The 16,605-nt window shown below is 37.8% G+C and overlaps 1 protein-coding gene and 1 long non-coding RNA gene across 2 annotated transcripts in view; one reads left to right on the plus strand and one right to left on the minus strand.

Annotated features, from left to right (window-relative positions):
* The window catches only part of LOC128794068 (uncharacterized), a 44,052-nt gene that overhangs the window by 25,292 nt on the left and 2,155 nt on the right, over positions 1-16,605 (plus strand). Inside the window, exon 2 of the long non-coding RNA XR_008432975.1 lies at positions 10,189-10,346. This is a non-coding gene — a long non-coding RNA (uncharacterized LOC128794068). The remainder of the gene's footprint in view (positions 1-10,188; positions 10,347-16,605) is intronic.
* CACNA1D (calcium voltage-gated channel subunit alpha1 D) overlaps positions 1-16,605 on the minus strand; it is a 168,770-nt gene that overhangs the window by 22,466 nt on the left and 129,699 nt on the right. The window contains exons 34-42 of the mRNA XM_053953667.1: positions 10,674-10,712; positions 10,129-10,257; positions 9,335-9,400; positions 8,854-8,945; positions 7,436-7,595; positions 6,115-6,242; positions 5,914-6,010; positions 4,658-4,760; positions 3,502-3,603 (exon numbers count right to left, since the gene is read on the minus strand). Of these exons, the coding sequence (XP_053809642.1) occupies positions 3,502-3,603; positions 4,658-4,760; positions 5,914-6,010; positions 6,115-6,242; positions 7,436-7,595; positions 8,854-8,945; positions 9,335-9,400; positions 10,129-10,257; positions 10,674-10,712 (916 nt within the window). The remainder of the gene's footprint in view (positions 1-3,501; positions 3,604-4,657; positions 4,761-5,913; positions 6,011-6,114; positions 6,243-7,435; positions 7,596-8,853; positions 8,946-9,334; positions 9,401-10,128; positions 10,258-10,673; positions 10,713-16,605) is intronic.

The raw sequence follows: 16,605 nt of genomic DNA on the forward strand, positions 1-16,605 counted from the left end.
TTAACTACAGTGAAAAGGCACCCAGAATGTCTTCTCTCAGCAGTTTGTCTTAAAATATATCAAAACAAAAATAGTTATAACAATTGCTTCAAAAGATACTGGTTGGGAGAACAGTCTGTTGCAGGAATTATCTTAGCATATTAAAGAGCCTGCTCTGCCAAACTCTGACAACCCCTCAAGGGTCAGAGCCCCCCAGTTCCTGCTAGGAAAGGAGGGACTAGCAGGAAATATCAGAAACACCTCACAAGAAAAGCTCACCAGTCTATGGATTCCATCTCAGCAATAAAAAGCTTCTGCATTGACTCCATGAGTCTCATTAATAAACTCTTTGTGAACATTTGCTTTGATGTTCATCTGTAATCTTCCTTTGCAGCTCTCCAGGAGACTAATGGAGCATTGTATTAGGATGAGACCTCTTACACAGCATGTAATGTAAACTTGCCTTCCCTAGTCTAGATAAATCCACTGATCTGCAACATAGCTCTGGTTTAACTCCCCAGATAAGCCTTTCCCCATCCTTCATTCTATTTCATTCCAAGTACTTGAATAGAACCTTTAAGGAAGTGAGTTAGCAAATGGCTCCCAGAGAGAACAAGCACACAGAAGTGACAGACTGGATATAACAAACACTGCTGTGGGTGGCACTCAGCGTGTCTCACGTCAGGCTACGACACTGCACCGCCACTGACTGTGCCTGAGATGACAACACCTGTGAAACACCAGGATGCAGAAATGAAGGGTCCTTCCTGATCACTCTGGACATGCACCAATTGTTCAGAAGCACATCAGACAAATGCACTGCCAGTTTGCTGGACTGTGCGTGCCAAAGGCTGCCTGTGTCCCCACGGTGCTCGTGCATGTCACAGGCACAGCCAGGCGTACTGCAGACACCAGCACACAGGAACTGCTGCCTGGCCAAGGGGAGCCAGCCTTGACTCTCTTTTCTGAGTCACACACATAGAGCCAGATACAGACAGCTAAAGGAAGGCAGCTGAGCATAACTGACCATAGAACAGACAAACCACTAATTACAATTAGTGACGGCAATAGCAATCATTTCAAAAGATTGGAAGAGGCAAAAGGTACTAGGTAGGATTAAATGGATTTGCAGGTGGAGACTGGGAAGTTTAGAGAATACAGGTGAGTCCTTAGTGAGTTTTATGTATTTCTCTTACTCACTAGTCTCATTCATTCATCAGACATTTGACTGACATTCTACGTTTTTGCAAAGCAGTTTCACCTTTCTGTACTGAAAATGTGCTGCTATTAACAGTCTCACTGAGTTATAATAAGAAGTTATTTAATCAGTACCAAGAATTAACTGTTTATCTCTAGTGCACCTATTTATAATCCAAGGGGGAAACAAAACACCTGCTATAGAGATTATTTTCATTCTGCTCTGCAAATAAGTGTTCTGGAGACATAGCTATGACACAACAAAGGACCCAGTAATATCAGCACAAGTAATACTGGAGCAAATTACTATAAACTGCACCACTCAATAATTTTAAGTGCAAGTGATTTTAACATATTGAATTTGAATGTTTTGTTGATTTATATTGAACAGAGTTTTCCATCTATTGGGAAATTGCTATTATCAGCTGTCACTGGTGTTAATTCATAGAAAATATTCCATTGAATATTAAACATCAAAACTAATTTCTACTGTACACTAAGCTATTTTACACTCCTATGGCATATGAATGTAAAATAACTGTATTCCTCTTTTTTTCTAGATGGTTCACAATATTTTCAATTTTCAGGTAAATCATAACAAGGTCTACATTGGAACAAAGTAAACTGGAATTGAAAACTCATAAATGTGCAGGACTTCCCAAGACATTCCCATTTATACTGGGTTGCCAAAGCCATCCTATTTCCTATCAGTTGAGCACATCCAGGTTTTCAGCCTTCCAGCTACACTGAAGAGCTACATTTGCAGAATAAACATTTAGCAATGAATTTTAGTATAGCTGAAAATCAATACACAGCTTATACTCAGCAATGAAATGAAGCTGAAGTTAAGAGTGAATCACTAGGTGAGATTAGTTCTAGGAATGTAATCTGTACAGGTTCTTTGTCAGATTGATTTAGGCAGGCAGAGCTCGCTATTCTGAAGCATGCGTCTCTTTTTCAATAAAAATGTAGGGGAATAAAGTTGGCAAGAGGCAACACTAATTCCATGCCACCACCCTAAAACAGAATTGCTTCAGAATATTCGGAAAGACTCATAGTTGAAAGGAACAGAGGCTGCAGAAAAAGCTCAAGCACATAGTTACAACAATAACAAAGCGATTCATCTATGCCATGCAAGCACTTAGGTGTAAGGCTAAAAACAACAGAGTAGAACACAAAGTTGTTTTAAATGTGCAGTATCAGTTCCCCTTTGGAGAGTCAATTTAGCCAGATTTTTGGCTTCATCCCCACTATTATCCAGCAGCCACTCCACCAACAGGCTAGCTCCTCCAGTCACAGAGCTGCTGCTGCTGCTGCCCCTGGGTGATGCCAAGAGCAGTGCAGGCAGTGCTCCTCCTCCTGGCTCTGAGCATCCCCTTCCAGGGCCAGGGGCTGGAGTCTGAGCAGCCCTGGGAGCTGCCACAAACTGTGAAGGTAAAATAATCTTCAAGAAACACCAGGGGATTACAATGGATCTGAGGATTGGATGTCTGGGTAAATATACCCTGGGAATGAGTGACAGTGAGACAGATCCTGCACCTTTAAAACTTGAAAAAGCAAGTAAAAAAGAGTCATCTAAACCTACACTACAGCATATTAATAAAAATGTATATATTGAAAAAGGCTAAATATATATATATCAGAATATATATATTTACAAAGAGAGATATTGACATGTCATTTTATGGCACATAAGAACATTTAATAAACGTGCCTTGTAGTTCTCACAAATGTTTGGTGTCATTAGAATTCAAATATCTCTTTAAATGGGCCACATTCATATCTCAGTCTTATTGGCATAAATCTGAACCATTTCCATCATCTGTGGAATGGCTCGGGTTTAAACTAGTGTAACTGAGATAATTTAGCTTCTTGCTTTATTAATTTAGCAAAAAAAAATTTAAGCTGGCAATTAACTCTTTTTCCTCCCAGAAGTATTCAACATATACAAGCAAATAAGCTATAATGTAGCATAATACAAAACATGGTGTTTTGCTCAATGCATTGAAATCAAGCTAGTTTATTTTGCTGAATGATTTGAAACCAAGACTATATTTAGGTCAAATAAGGTATTTTTTCAAGCAAGAAAATAAGCATAACATTTTCCTTTCTCTCTCATTTTGATGTAAGTTTTACTTATCAGTCCTCTATGTATTGTCTATTGCAATAGGATATAATTGTCTCAATATTCATTCTGCTATTTTTTGTTGTCCTTAAATCACATTGTAATTGCAAAATTTAGCAGTTTTATTCCTTTGGTTCCTGACACTCTGGATAGACCAACATGCACAGAGGACAGCACATGGCAGAGTTTATCGGACTGACCGCCAGCGGGAGGGACAACTTGGTCAAGTAATTTCATGCTCGTTTTCTTCCATATTTTCTTTATGACTGCTCTAAGCTCTTCATTGGCTTGCTCCAGGTTACCTGTGGCAAGGAATGGCAAAACAGAGGATGGTAATTATGGTTATCAGTTGCAGTGAATGATCCTTTGGATATTAATTAGCTGTATACAATTAAAGACTGTGATAGGGATCCTTTGGCTCAAGCCCATGCTATGTGATGTAGAAGACAATGCCACAACTAAAGAGAAAAAAGGGCATAAGACAGCAAATTCCTTTCAATTCAATTCAAATGCTTTCAAATCCAGCTCTGGAGCAGTACAGAGGTCAAAGATGACTTCCAGACCTTGGCCTCACTCTGTCACTCCTTCTGCTTAAATTGTACAGAAAGTTATGACTTTTTCTTTACAAGGTTCTTCTTCCTTGAAGCAAAGCTGAGCCTTTATTTACTTAATCACAGCAATTACTCAGTTGTACAGGCTTGAAAGTTCAAGCAACTGAGTACTGAGCAATATTTCATCTCTTGCACTGCTCACACAGCAATGCCTCAGGGGCCTTAATCTAAGTTTGTTATTAGCAGCAGAACCCAGAACCAAAAGCAGAAGAAGAGGGCAAAAAAATTTGAAAAATGCGTAAACACAGAAAGATCTTTGAAACATCCCACTATCTTTAAAAACCTTTCCCTCTTTAATGTAAATCTACAGAGAGAGAATAGAGAGAAATCGATTCTACCCAGTTAGAACTGGCCTCAACCAGACTGGGAATGTTGATTTCAAGTGTGGGATCCAAGGCACTGAGCTAAGAGGTAGTGAGGAAGGAGCACCTTCCTCGGGCAGGAAGGGAAATGCATTCTTGCAGTAGAACTCCTGCTATGTCAGTGCTGCACATTTTTATCTGACCAGACAAAAACACAGAATAATTTCTGAGATAACTTGGGCTTTGGCCTCACTATCCTTTCCCTTTTGTTTTCTAGCAAAGCATTCCTAGAAACAGTGAATACAATCCATGACCCAAAAGCAAACCAGATCCAGTGAGACCAAGGCAGCCCTACTCATGTCCAGCAAAAGAAATAAATTGTAACTTTTCCTCACTGTGGTTTCTGCCAAGGGCAGTGAAGGCTTTACAGTGAAGAACCTTACCTTCTGTTTTTATCTTTAGAGCAGTCCTAACCAAAGCAAATAAAGTAGCATTGAACATGACGGTCCCATCACTGTTTAGTGGCATATTCATGGCTACTAACCTCTGAAAATGAGAAAAGGAAAACAAATGTCGATGCTGCTTTCTTTGAAAAAAAACTCCAGTAATGTTAATTTTTGAAAAGCTGATGTAGTCAAAGAATAGTGTTACTGAGAGGAATATAAATTATGTAAGTTCTTCAAAACAAAGTTGATGTTTCCATCCTACCTGTGTATGATGTGCACTAATTAAGAACAGCATTGCTTCTTTTTGGTTTTAATGACATATATGCTTATAAACAAGTTAAAACTTCTTAAAACTACAGTTAAAACTTGTTAAAACTACAGAAGATTTCTTGAACTATTTAATGAGCTAACTTTCAAACACTGAAGCCCAGTTTTTGACTGAGTCCCACCGTGCCAATAGTAAGGACAAAGAGTTCTTTGAGGGCATGCACTCCAGCTGCAGTCGTGTCCCAGGCACACCAAGGGTTCCTCATGCTCCATAAAGAACCAGAGCACCAGGTCTGAATTGTCTCAGCCCTTTCAGTCCTCAGGTGATTCCTCAGTGATTTTGTGAGTCTCTTATGCCAACTACTCTGAACTGCTGTGAAAGGGGCTTTTCTCTTTGGGTCAGTCCATCTTTGCCCCAGAGTTCTCCTTCTAGAGCAGCATTGCTGTGACCCTGACTGCTGAAAAGATACAATTTGATCAAAATATTTTCTTAATGTCTGACTTGGCTTTTCTTCTATTCTAGTTAAAAAGCATTACTCAATGAATAATTGATGTTAGCATACAGACAGAGGTTTGCTTTAAGTATGCCTTGTGACATTGAATTCCAGCCCAGAGGTTTACATGTCAACTTTACCTATTTATAAAACAGATATACAAGTATATATATGACAGTACTTTGTATCAATCCTTCAATTAACAGGTTTGATCTTATTCCCAATGAAATTGCTAAAATCTCAATATCCATAATTCTGAAGCCATCAAATAATGTAACAATCACTCAGCTCCTTTGTATTGATTTTCAACTTTTACGTTAAAATGCCATTAATCCTCATCAAAATTACACATTTTGCCTGAAAGATTCTATATAATTTTAAATTCCCATTAATTTTCTGTCTTCTCACTTTCTGCTACATATTGTTACACACTGTTATTCACTCCAGCCTGGTTTATCATCTTGCAGTCAGACAAAATCAGCTGAAACCCACCTTGCAGGCCACACGGTGAGGGCACAACTTGCCAAAACCAAGCGGTGGCTGAATCCGTCTCAGCAACGTCACCACATCGAGGTGCTTTATCCTTCCCCTAGAACCACACACATCAGTGAACAAACATCCACTCCCAAAAGATACACCCTGCTCTGCTTGTTTTTACCAAATAAATGATATCAGAGAAATGATCTAACTTACTTTGCTTCAGGGTCATATTCTGACCATATTCTTTTGAATTCATCCAAATGATGTGGGCCCAGAATAGACCAGTCACGGGTCAAATAATCAAAATTATCCATAATGACAGCCACAAATAAGTTTATAATCTAAAAAGAAAAAAGTAATTAAGAACAATCTTCCTTCATTATTTTGACTTTTTATCAATTCAATATGTAGTAGCTTTAGAACTCAAGCAAATCAATAGTTTTTGGCAAATATCACTGAAAATATTTGCATTTAACTAAATGGAAGTCTATCAAATAATGACATAACAAGAACATGGTATTTTAGAGTACTCAATTTTTTACATAGGCTACAACACAGTTTTGTTTCTCTTCCTCAATTTACCAGATCCCACTACATCAAGCTGAAGAATGGATCCAATTCACACATTATGACAGAGTGTGTATCTCAGGAATAGGATTCAATTTCATGACAATACATTTTCTTAACACTGAAAGTGATACAGAGCAACAGAACATATGTTTACATCAGTTCACAGAATTTTGTTGGACTACTCTCCTTTTGCAAGGAAACAATTACTGTGAATAGACCAAATCAATCAGCTTATACCAGACACCTGCAATGAGGAAAAACATAATTCAATGATTATTTCACAGCAAATAATCCATTTCTGCCACAGATTAGGGTGAAAAGTTATTGTTCACTTCTCATGTGCCACAACTGGGGACACTTGTAGAGATGCAAATCCAAATTTTGCTAAGTTTAAACAAAACAAACAGCATTACTGCTCAGTCATGGGAATTGCAGCTCCATTATTAATGAATATTTAATGGTACCATTGAGAAATGTATGAAATAACAACTAAGACTGGAAAGACTGAAAAGACTGCTAGCTCAGCTTTCAAATGTGCAGCCAACCACCCTGCACACGTGTGCAGTCAGAAGAAAGCATCACACATGGGAATTTAGAGTCATAGAATAGTTTGGGTTGGAAAGGACCTCTAAAGGTCCTTTTTTTACACCAATTCCCTGCAATAAGCAAGCACATTTCCAGCTGGATCAGGCTGCTCAGGGCTCTCTCCAACCTAATTTTGGATATTCTGAGGGATGGGGGTCATCTACCACTCCTCTGGGCAACCTGTGCCAGTGTTTCACCACTCTCACTGTAAAAATTGGTAGAAAATATAGGATTTAAGACTCTGTAGGGAAAAACATAACTCTGCCAAAATATTTTGGATATGGGATTTTCAATCATTTTCTAAACACTCAACTCTTCATTCAGAAGAAAGCCAAAATGTCAAAGCTCATTGCCATTAATAAGCACAAGCTAAACTCACCAAAAATGCACACAGCATGTAAAAACTGATAAAATAAATGATGGCAAAATTGCTTCCACATGTGTATTCTTCCCCAGGATTATAATCGGATTCTGGATCACAGCGCTTTCCAGGCAAACACGCCAGCATGATTTCCTGCCAGGCTTCTCCAGTTGCACACCTTCATAACACCACAAAGATAAATTCAGCAATATTTGATCAGGATGGATTAAAAACATATTCATTTGTTACATTCAGTGCACATTGTGTACCAGCACAAATGTGAAGAGAACTATGAACATTTGAGAGCAGGAGCTAATTAAATAAAAGCATAGAGCAAGTTTTAGAGCTGACAAGCATAATCTGACATTGCAGACACATTTTATAAGGTAGAGTAATGCACTAAGGCTTGCATGTAAAAACTGTAACCCCAAACTGTGATTTACAAGTTAAATACTTATTGCAGTGGAGTTACTGTGCACAAAAGCAGTGTTGTGCATGAAAATCTGCCATAAAATTTCAAAGTACATATTTGTAAAAGATGAACTTTCCTCTGTGGTTGAAGAAATGCCTGTCTCTAATTTTTGCTATTGCTTTTTTCTTTCACAGTTGCATAAAGCCTGTGTACAGTTCCACAATTTCAAATTTTTAAAAGACAATTACAACATTATGACATCTTTAGCTGTGTTCATTACCTGGTGTCAAAGGCATCAAGTGACTTAGATCTCAGTGGGTGATGCCTTTGGTGCCAGATAAGGAATCTCCTGCCAGTTTTTCCAGCCAGGTGAGTAACAATGCACAGGAGCTGAATTACAGAATCTCAGGCAAGAGACAGCTCAAGGTTGTCACCTTTAGAGGCATCCCTGTCCCATGTCATTCTCTCCTTGCTCCAGGACATTTTAAAGCACTCCTGGCAAATGTTTGCCTTCTTCTTAAATTCTCCAGAGATAGAAATCCCATAATCCCCCCCCTCCACCATGAAGATTTAGCTGCCTTCACCATCAGGAAGCTTCTCCTATGGCTCATCTGGAATTTCCCTTCTGCAAGTTACACCCCCTTCAGTAAATGTAAAGAACAGTTTGTTTCTTTATGTTTACAATAACTTTTCATTTCTTCAAATTATCACACAAGTTGCACTTCTAAAGATACCAGTAAGGGCAGAGTCTTTTGCAGCTCTCCCAGTGCTCAGAGAGATTGATGTCTGGGTTGTAGGTTTGGGCTCTGCCTGAATTCCCAAAGGAGGAGTTTCACAGGAGCTGTAAGGAGTTTAGTTCTGTATCACCTCCTTAGAACCCTCTGTGCCAAAGGGCACTCAGCACACAGCCACAAACACGAGATGCTTGTTGAGCTCAATTGATCCTCCCTTGCAAACATATTTTGCACATTTTTCATAGATCAGTGAAATGGGATGCACTGAGTGAGAGGTAAGGTTTGCTCACCTGAAGAGAAGAAGCACAGCTTGGGGAAAAGTCTGAAAGTTGTTGTTTCTGTTTATTTGATTGTTGTCCCTCATGGCCACTTTTCCAAATACCTGCAATAAACCAGAATTTTGACTCTCATTCCAGTGACCTGTGCTGTTAGAGGCTGTAGACCTTGAAATCTAAACTTCCTTCAGGATGCATGAAATTTCACAAAAACACTTACATTATACTTTAGATTTTTCATGAGAGTCACATAAGTGCAGCAAATATACCAGATATACAAGGAAAGGAAAAAAGGCAGCACACCAAGTTCTTCTCTCGTGTCTTTTGGAATTTCCTGATCAAGAAAATCAGAGCCAAATAAAGATTTTTCCATTACTCTGAAAGCTCTGCCTTATACACAGCACCACCACCAAAGGAATGTTTCAATAAGCAACTTAAGAAACAAGTCTCAGACAGATCTGTACTGTTGTTTACTGCTAAAAAAATCTCTAATTACCTGCATTCCAATGACAGCATAGATGAAGAACAGCATGGCTATCAGAAGGGCAACGTAAGGCAGAGCCTAGAAGGGACAGGTGCATTGTCTTTTAATAATCTCACACCATCATTTCTATTTCAATTTGCAAAAGTAATTTCTCTGTTCAACACAGACTTTTCCAAGGTTTTTCTTCCTATGCAAGTGCTTAAAATGTTATTACCTGTCATTCTTAATACTTTGCTGCATGCAATGTATACCAGCTTCATTGTATTTTAAATTACTTCTGCCAGCAATCCAGAGGGAAAGATCATCTTTAGTGTTTTTAATTTTACTTTCATTACTGATTCTAACACAAAAATACTTCATTCTGTACAGTCACAGAGTTTCATTAGCTTCACATTCATCAGTTTTCAGGAGCAATGATTCAAGTATCTATTTCACTTATGAAACTGGTTTTATGTAAAATATGTGTTAAATTCTTCTTTCCCAGTCACCTAATAAAAATGTGTGGAAGTATGAGACCTATGTATGTCAAACTTCTCCCATCTCTTTTAAATAGGCCAAATATTTTTTCCAGAAGTACCACAGAAACCTCACAGTAACAGCTAATATTAAATGACAAAGAATGACCCTCAGACTCCCAGAAGTACTTGGTAAAATTAATTTTGGCATTAGTATGCAAATTTATTGAAATATGTCATTATCGATAACACTAAATCAAAAAAATATTTTTGCATTCTAGAGGGTGTTGCTCCATAAAATTTGGTGCATAAATGGTTGCAATTATAAAGCAAATAAATAACTGTGCTAACCTGAAATGACTTGATAAATGTCCAGAGTAATGTTCTGATTCCTTCTCCTCTGCTCAGCAGCTTCACCAACCTCATCACACGGAAGAGACGGAAAAAAGTGATGGAGATCCGAGCACTGTCCTCAGAGTTCTGAAGAGCATCAGGAAAAGTCAAACCAAATACAAACTCAAACATGCAACACTTCCAGAAAAACAACATAAAATGCAAAGGTGGAAGAGGTAAGATTTGGAAATGTATCTCAAGAGCCTGTTCACCTTGATAACCATGATATGAAAGGAAAAATTACATGCTGAAAACACAGGACCTGTAGAAATGCTTCACACATCACATGCATTTCCAAGTTTTCTGGTTTGTTAATAGGATCGTATTGGGTTTGTTTGTAATAGACTCCAATAGAACACTGACAATGAATGCAAACCACTGCATAACACCTTTGCAGTCAGACAGGAATGAAAAATACAGAAAAACTTGGTGGAAAAAAGACATGGTAAAAAGAATAAACTCAAGTATAGGTAAAACCACTGGGGTCACTTTGCTGATCTTACCCCAGACTCATCAGTTGTGACTGTTTCAGTTGGCTTTGGCTTTAAGAAATTAAGAACATTAAATATTAAAATCAAATAAAAGATTAAAAAGTTAGCTTAACCATAAGCAAAATTAAGAACATTTTAAATTTCAAAATGAAAATTAACATCTTTCAACTCAATATATGTCCTGAACAAAACATTAATTCCCTTATTAAACCATCCTCTTATCTATTCATGCTGGCTAACTCATTCTAAAACACTGTTGGCTGACTCATAATAAAAACTGCTGGTATAAAACATGTTTAAAAGATTCAGTGGAAAGTAAATACAAAATAAAAGATCCACTCCAATGTAGGCCAAAAAACGTAAGCCATCAATTTCCACAGATTGTATGAAATCATAGCAGGAAGCCCACCTGAAACTCAAGAACAAAGCTTTGGGGCCAAACTGGCCTTTCAAGGTCCTTTTCTGCTCTGCTCTTTTTGAAGATTAATTACTGCATCATTGGAATCTAACCAGAGTCGAGTAATTGTGTTTGATATCACACCAGGAGCTCCCTTACAGCAAAGTGAATTCCCGTGGGGTGGCTCCGTGATGAGCTCTGGGTCTTGCAGCGCCCAAGGAGGACAAAGGGACACACAAATGTTCTTAGCCCCACACCCTGGAGGCTGAGCCTGCCCAGCAGTGCATGAGAGGCAACTCTTGAACTCTCTCCCCACACCTGAGCTGAGGGAACAGGATCAGGCATGGACAAAGGGATCAGGATTTCACTGATCCTTTTGGAACAGGTCTGTGCAGCCCTCAGGTGCTACAGCGAGCAGAGAGGCTCACACGAATTCTTGTTCAAAGAGCCAAACTCGGTATGCTGCAAGGAGCATCTCATTTTTCTCCTTTTATTCTCTGTGTGATTTTGAAGAAACTTTCCTGAGAGCCTAAATGGTCACACACTTTGCAGAGCAGGCAGCAAAGCTTAAAGGACCAATGTTCTCTGCTTGCTTGCGCAATGACAAACTCGCAGCAGCTTCTTCCAAAATTGGAGTGTCTTTAAAAACATTTATAGCACTAGAAAAAACAGGATTCTGGATGTTAGATCCCAGTGATGAGTCTTACCCTCTTGCTTAAAATATCCTCCTTTTATAGAGGCGCCTTTCAACAATTCCTGTCACTCAGAGCAGCAATGAACACAATGCCACCCCAGAGCTGCTCCCAGCACGCTGTGGATGCACCAGCCACACTCAGTGCCACACTTCACCTACTCAAACCTCACAGACTGCTGGTACTCAAGATAAAACTTGAGGAGAAGGAAGGGAAAAGAAAGGAGCTGATTCTGTTGAAAATATATTATGCAAACTTATTGTGGCAAAGAAAAGCAACAAGAGGTAGTGCTTTTAAAAAATCAGATCATTATTAAAATACTGATTGTGTTCTCTATTACTTTTTTCAAAACATATTTAATATAAAGGCATCAAGAGGGGAAAATGTGGTAAAAATAGTGGTTTGCTCAACTATGTGCAAGTTACGTATGGATACTTTACTGCTCTGTTGATGGGATATCAATATATTCTGAAACAAAGAGGTTTTTCACTGTATGAGGGATTATTACTAAATTTATGTATTAAATTAACCAAAACCAAAATCTCCTTATTATACTTCAGCAAGCAGAGTATTTGTAAAACTGGCTGTAACACCTAAACTTTATAAGAACTTATATAAAATCGATGGAAAATCTGCTGCTAAGGGAAGACAACTGCTTCATTAGAAATTCTCTGTATATTTCAACAATTTGAAATAAAATCATCAAAATATAATTAAGAAAAAATTCATTATCACGAACACCATAAATGTCAAAATATCACAGATCATGGAAGCCATCTTGCAAAGCTGCCTACCTAAATCAATCCCAAACCTGCGCCAGTGCACACAGACCCACATTGCTACTGACTTTTTAGCACAGAAAAAAATCCTTTAAATCTGAAGCTTTAAAGAAAAGAGATTTAAGTACACCTTCTGCAGATGAAGCCTGAAATGTCATATTAATCTCTGGTGACTGACTCAGGTTGAGCTTGATACTCTCTTAAATAGCTAGCAAATTACTTAATTTGCTTTGGTATTTTGTATGATCAAAAACTGAACATAGTATTTGACAGATAGAGATCAGATTAAATTACAGTATCATCACAAACTGACATTAAAATAAATGAAATAAAATTTCAAATTTCCCAATTTGGCATTTGGGAATTTTCCCCACTGCATTTTATGGGAGCAGGATGGGGCCCCAAATAAGTTAGCATCAGTATTAGGATGTCAAAATATAATGGGATAGATAACACCAGAAAAAGGATACTTTGGTCCTTCATATTTTTATTTAATCACTTTTCCAAACAAAAAATTAATGAGTTTGCATTATGTCTCAGTTATGAAAAAAAAAAAACTCAAAAGGAGAAGTCAGTAAAAACAATGTTTTCTACATATAACCCTCTTAGTAATTACTTAATTCTCACTTTTAAAAATGCAGAGGTCAGATTACCCAAACTATCAGTTCTAGTGGAGCTGCTCTGGAATAATGATCCCTCTTTTTTTTTTTTTTTTTTTTTTTTTGTCAGGAGGTCACTGAAGGGATTTGTTTTTGCACAGTGGTGTGTGCCCAGGACTGCCCAATGCACACTCCCCTCCCAAATCCCTCTTCCTCAGCTTCTTTGGACTAAGAAATCCTAATTGCCTGTTTCTGATGGCTCATCTGAGGCTGCTGGGGAGTGTTAGGATGTCATATGCAAGAGATTACAAATTATGGACACTGGAAAGTGCAGGCCAGTAATGGAAAATAAAAACACTCTGTTCACAAAAAGCAAATTGTACAATAATGCCAAGGTGGAGATAAATGCTAGAAACAAAGTAAGAGCTCCTAATACAAGAGGAGTTTTTCCTACTGAAGCTGAAAGCATTCCTCACTGGGCAAGTGTTTTGGTTTTGACATTTTAGGGTGTATCTATTTTTTACCCTCTTTGGCATTTCCCTCTAATAATACAGCAGCTTAGTTTATTTTACTAATAGCAATTTTAATGAAGCTAGTGTAGTGATATACCACAAAAAAAAAACATTATTCATACTTATTTATAAAGGAAATGCTCATCTGGGAGACAAAGTTAATGGTTACATGTGTCCATCCAGCATGAAGCAATGCTCAGATCTGGGGAACTGAGATAAGGATAAGACAATCTTCAGCAACAATAACAGACAGACTGACAAAAACAGAGTGTCTACTTCCTACAGATAAGGGAAAACCAGACAGTCCCCAGGCACACAGCCTGATTTGCAGCCCCAGTGACATTATGTGCACACACACACATAAGAGGGTGGCACATTTTGATTTTGTACATGTAGGGAAGTATTAGAACAGACTTGAGACTGAAGGGGACAGGCTGAGCAGAGGGATGGTATCTGCTGACAAGAAGGTAAATAAAATTACCTGTGGTCAGACAATCTACCTCCAGCCTCCTCTTTCCCCTCATTTTCCACCAATCATTCCAATGCTACTTGGCCCCAAATGCTTTGAGACTGGCTGGTCATTACTAGGATTTTTTTGTCCCCCAAAAACTGGGACTGTGTGATTCCTAAGATGACAGGTGTGCTTCTGTCTGCTACAAGTCTGGTAATGGTCACAGCTGGAATAACTAGCTTCTGCTTTCCCTGCTTGGCTGACAGACACACTGCAGTGAGGGCAGTGAGCACAGACACTCCCTCATTGTTCTGCCTGTTCTGTCCGCCATGGACCAGCCACACTCAGAGCCCAGGTCAGCAAAGCACTTCATAGCCTTGTGATTTTGAGCCAACCCTTAACTACTTCAAATAGGCAGTAATACATGATTTTTCTTTTTCACTTAATTGAAGGGCAACACAACAGTTTTCTTCCTCAAACAATCCCAATCCTCAAAAAAATATAACTAATGATCAACCTACATTTTTGACTCACTGATGAAAATGTCTGCAACCAACTACCAATTTTGGTCAAGTACTAATGATGCTTATGAAAAATTTAGCACATTTCCTAAACAGGAACTCCTTGTTACACAAATTTTTGCAACAAATGTTAAAAATAAACATCCTGACTATAAAGAACTTCAGTGTCAAACTGTGAACAGTGTGAAACAGATTGGATCATGCCTTGGAAGCAAACTCTGTGCTTAAACAAAAAATAAATATGGTGACAACCAGTGATGTTAGTAAATGGTGGTGGTCAAAAGCTTCTTTTTTACATATTGTGCCAAAGGGTCCAAGAGTATGTCAGAACAAATGACACATGATGATAATGTCCTCATCACCATAATTAAAGAAGGAAGCATCTGAATGATGAACACACATGATGACAATAGCATATATAAAAAAACATTCAGGTTGCCAAAATATCTCCAGAAATGTGTGCTGTGAGTCCATGTGCATAAACACGCACGATTTGTTCTGAGAATAGTTATTGCAATTCAGATGTGAGCAAGAAATTTTCTTTGTGGTCTTATCAGTGCTCTCTATATTCCCTGTTCAACATGAACCAAATGCCCATAGACATCAATTAACTAAAATTTTAAATCAATGTGAGAAACCCCTGAAAATATTTTTATAAGTGTCTCTTCTCCTGTAAAATATGTATTTAAGTTCTAAATTCACAATTAATATGTAATTATATGATAGCTAATTTAAAAATTATTTCTGTCTCCAAATTAGATATTACAACACTGCAGAGATTTGATATTGCACTAAGACTTCACACTAATGAAAGCAAAGCTGTATGAGAACATAGTTTTCTGGCCCACCCTTAAGCCTAAAGAGAGATGTTTGCAGAAGTTTACAAAATATATCAACAGCGTCCAAAAATACAAATTACTAGCACCAACAGCTAGGTTCTAACATATGATAGGGGTGCATAAAGTTGTACTCAAACTAAATTGGACTGCTCTTATTCAAAGTTGAATCCTGAATCTCTTACAGGAGGCAGACATGGGGCTTTACTCCACTCCTCCACACAAGTACAAGATCAAGAGTCAAGACAGAATCTTGGGTTTTCCTGAGGGACTCAGGAGGAAGACATAAGTGCTGTTCCTTTAAGCCCTATTTCAGCAGAAAATCTGAAGGGTTTTTTTATGTCAAGAATAAAATCAGTCCTATAAAGATGGCATTAATAATTTACATAAAAGATGAGGAAAGGGAAATCTCCATTTTCTCAACATTTTGGCAGCACGTGAATGGTAAAAGAAACTTAAATAAAAAATGTGAATTAAAACCTTCACAACCACTACTGCAACAATGTGATCATGCTTCTAAGTCATTCAATGTTGGTCATCCAAATGGCTTCTGAGCTGACAAGTAAGATCATTTCTACACAGTCAGGCCAGATTGAAACTTGTATGTTATTTCCTTTTAACAACTTATTTATTCAGATTTTATTTCCAATTTATTTCTCTCTCATTCTCATAAGTTATATACGCCCCTCTCCTAGACTGGACTGACCACACTTTGTGTCTGCCAATCATTACTCTGCATTTTTAATTGAAAAATAACCATTTCTATGACCACACAAGATCTTGCATGACATGTGAAAGTTTCTGAAAACAAAAGGCCACAGAACCCAGAAGTAATTATATAGGTTTTAGTAGTGATTTTAATTTTTTATTGCTATACCACATGTATATTTACTTATATATACTTGCCTCTAAAAATTTCTAAAAATAAAATGAACATGAAAACCAATTAGGTTCATAAAAGAAGGAGGTTGAAGGAAGGGACATTAGATAAAAGAGTAAATTAAAAAGATAATCACAGATAATATTTTATTTCCAGAATATATGTTGCTCTGAGGTGGTTCATTTCTTGCCTTGGTCACTGATCCAGTCCTTGAGAATGCTGAGCAATCCTGTAAATTGCTTAATACATTAAAGATTGAATTCCACAGGCACCAAAA

Source organism: Vidua chalybeata, chromosome 12 (assembly GCF_026979565.1).
Source record: "Vidua chalybeata isolate OUT-0048 chromosome 12, bVidCha1 merged haplotype, whole genome shotgun sequence".
Classification (NCBI taxonomy): Eukaryota; Metazoa; Chordata; class Aves; order Passeriformes; family Viduidae; genus Vidua; species Vidua chalybeata.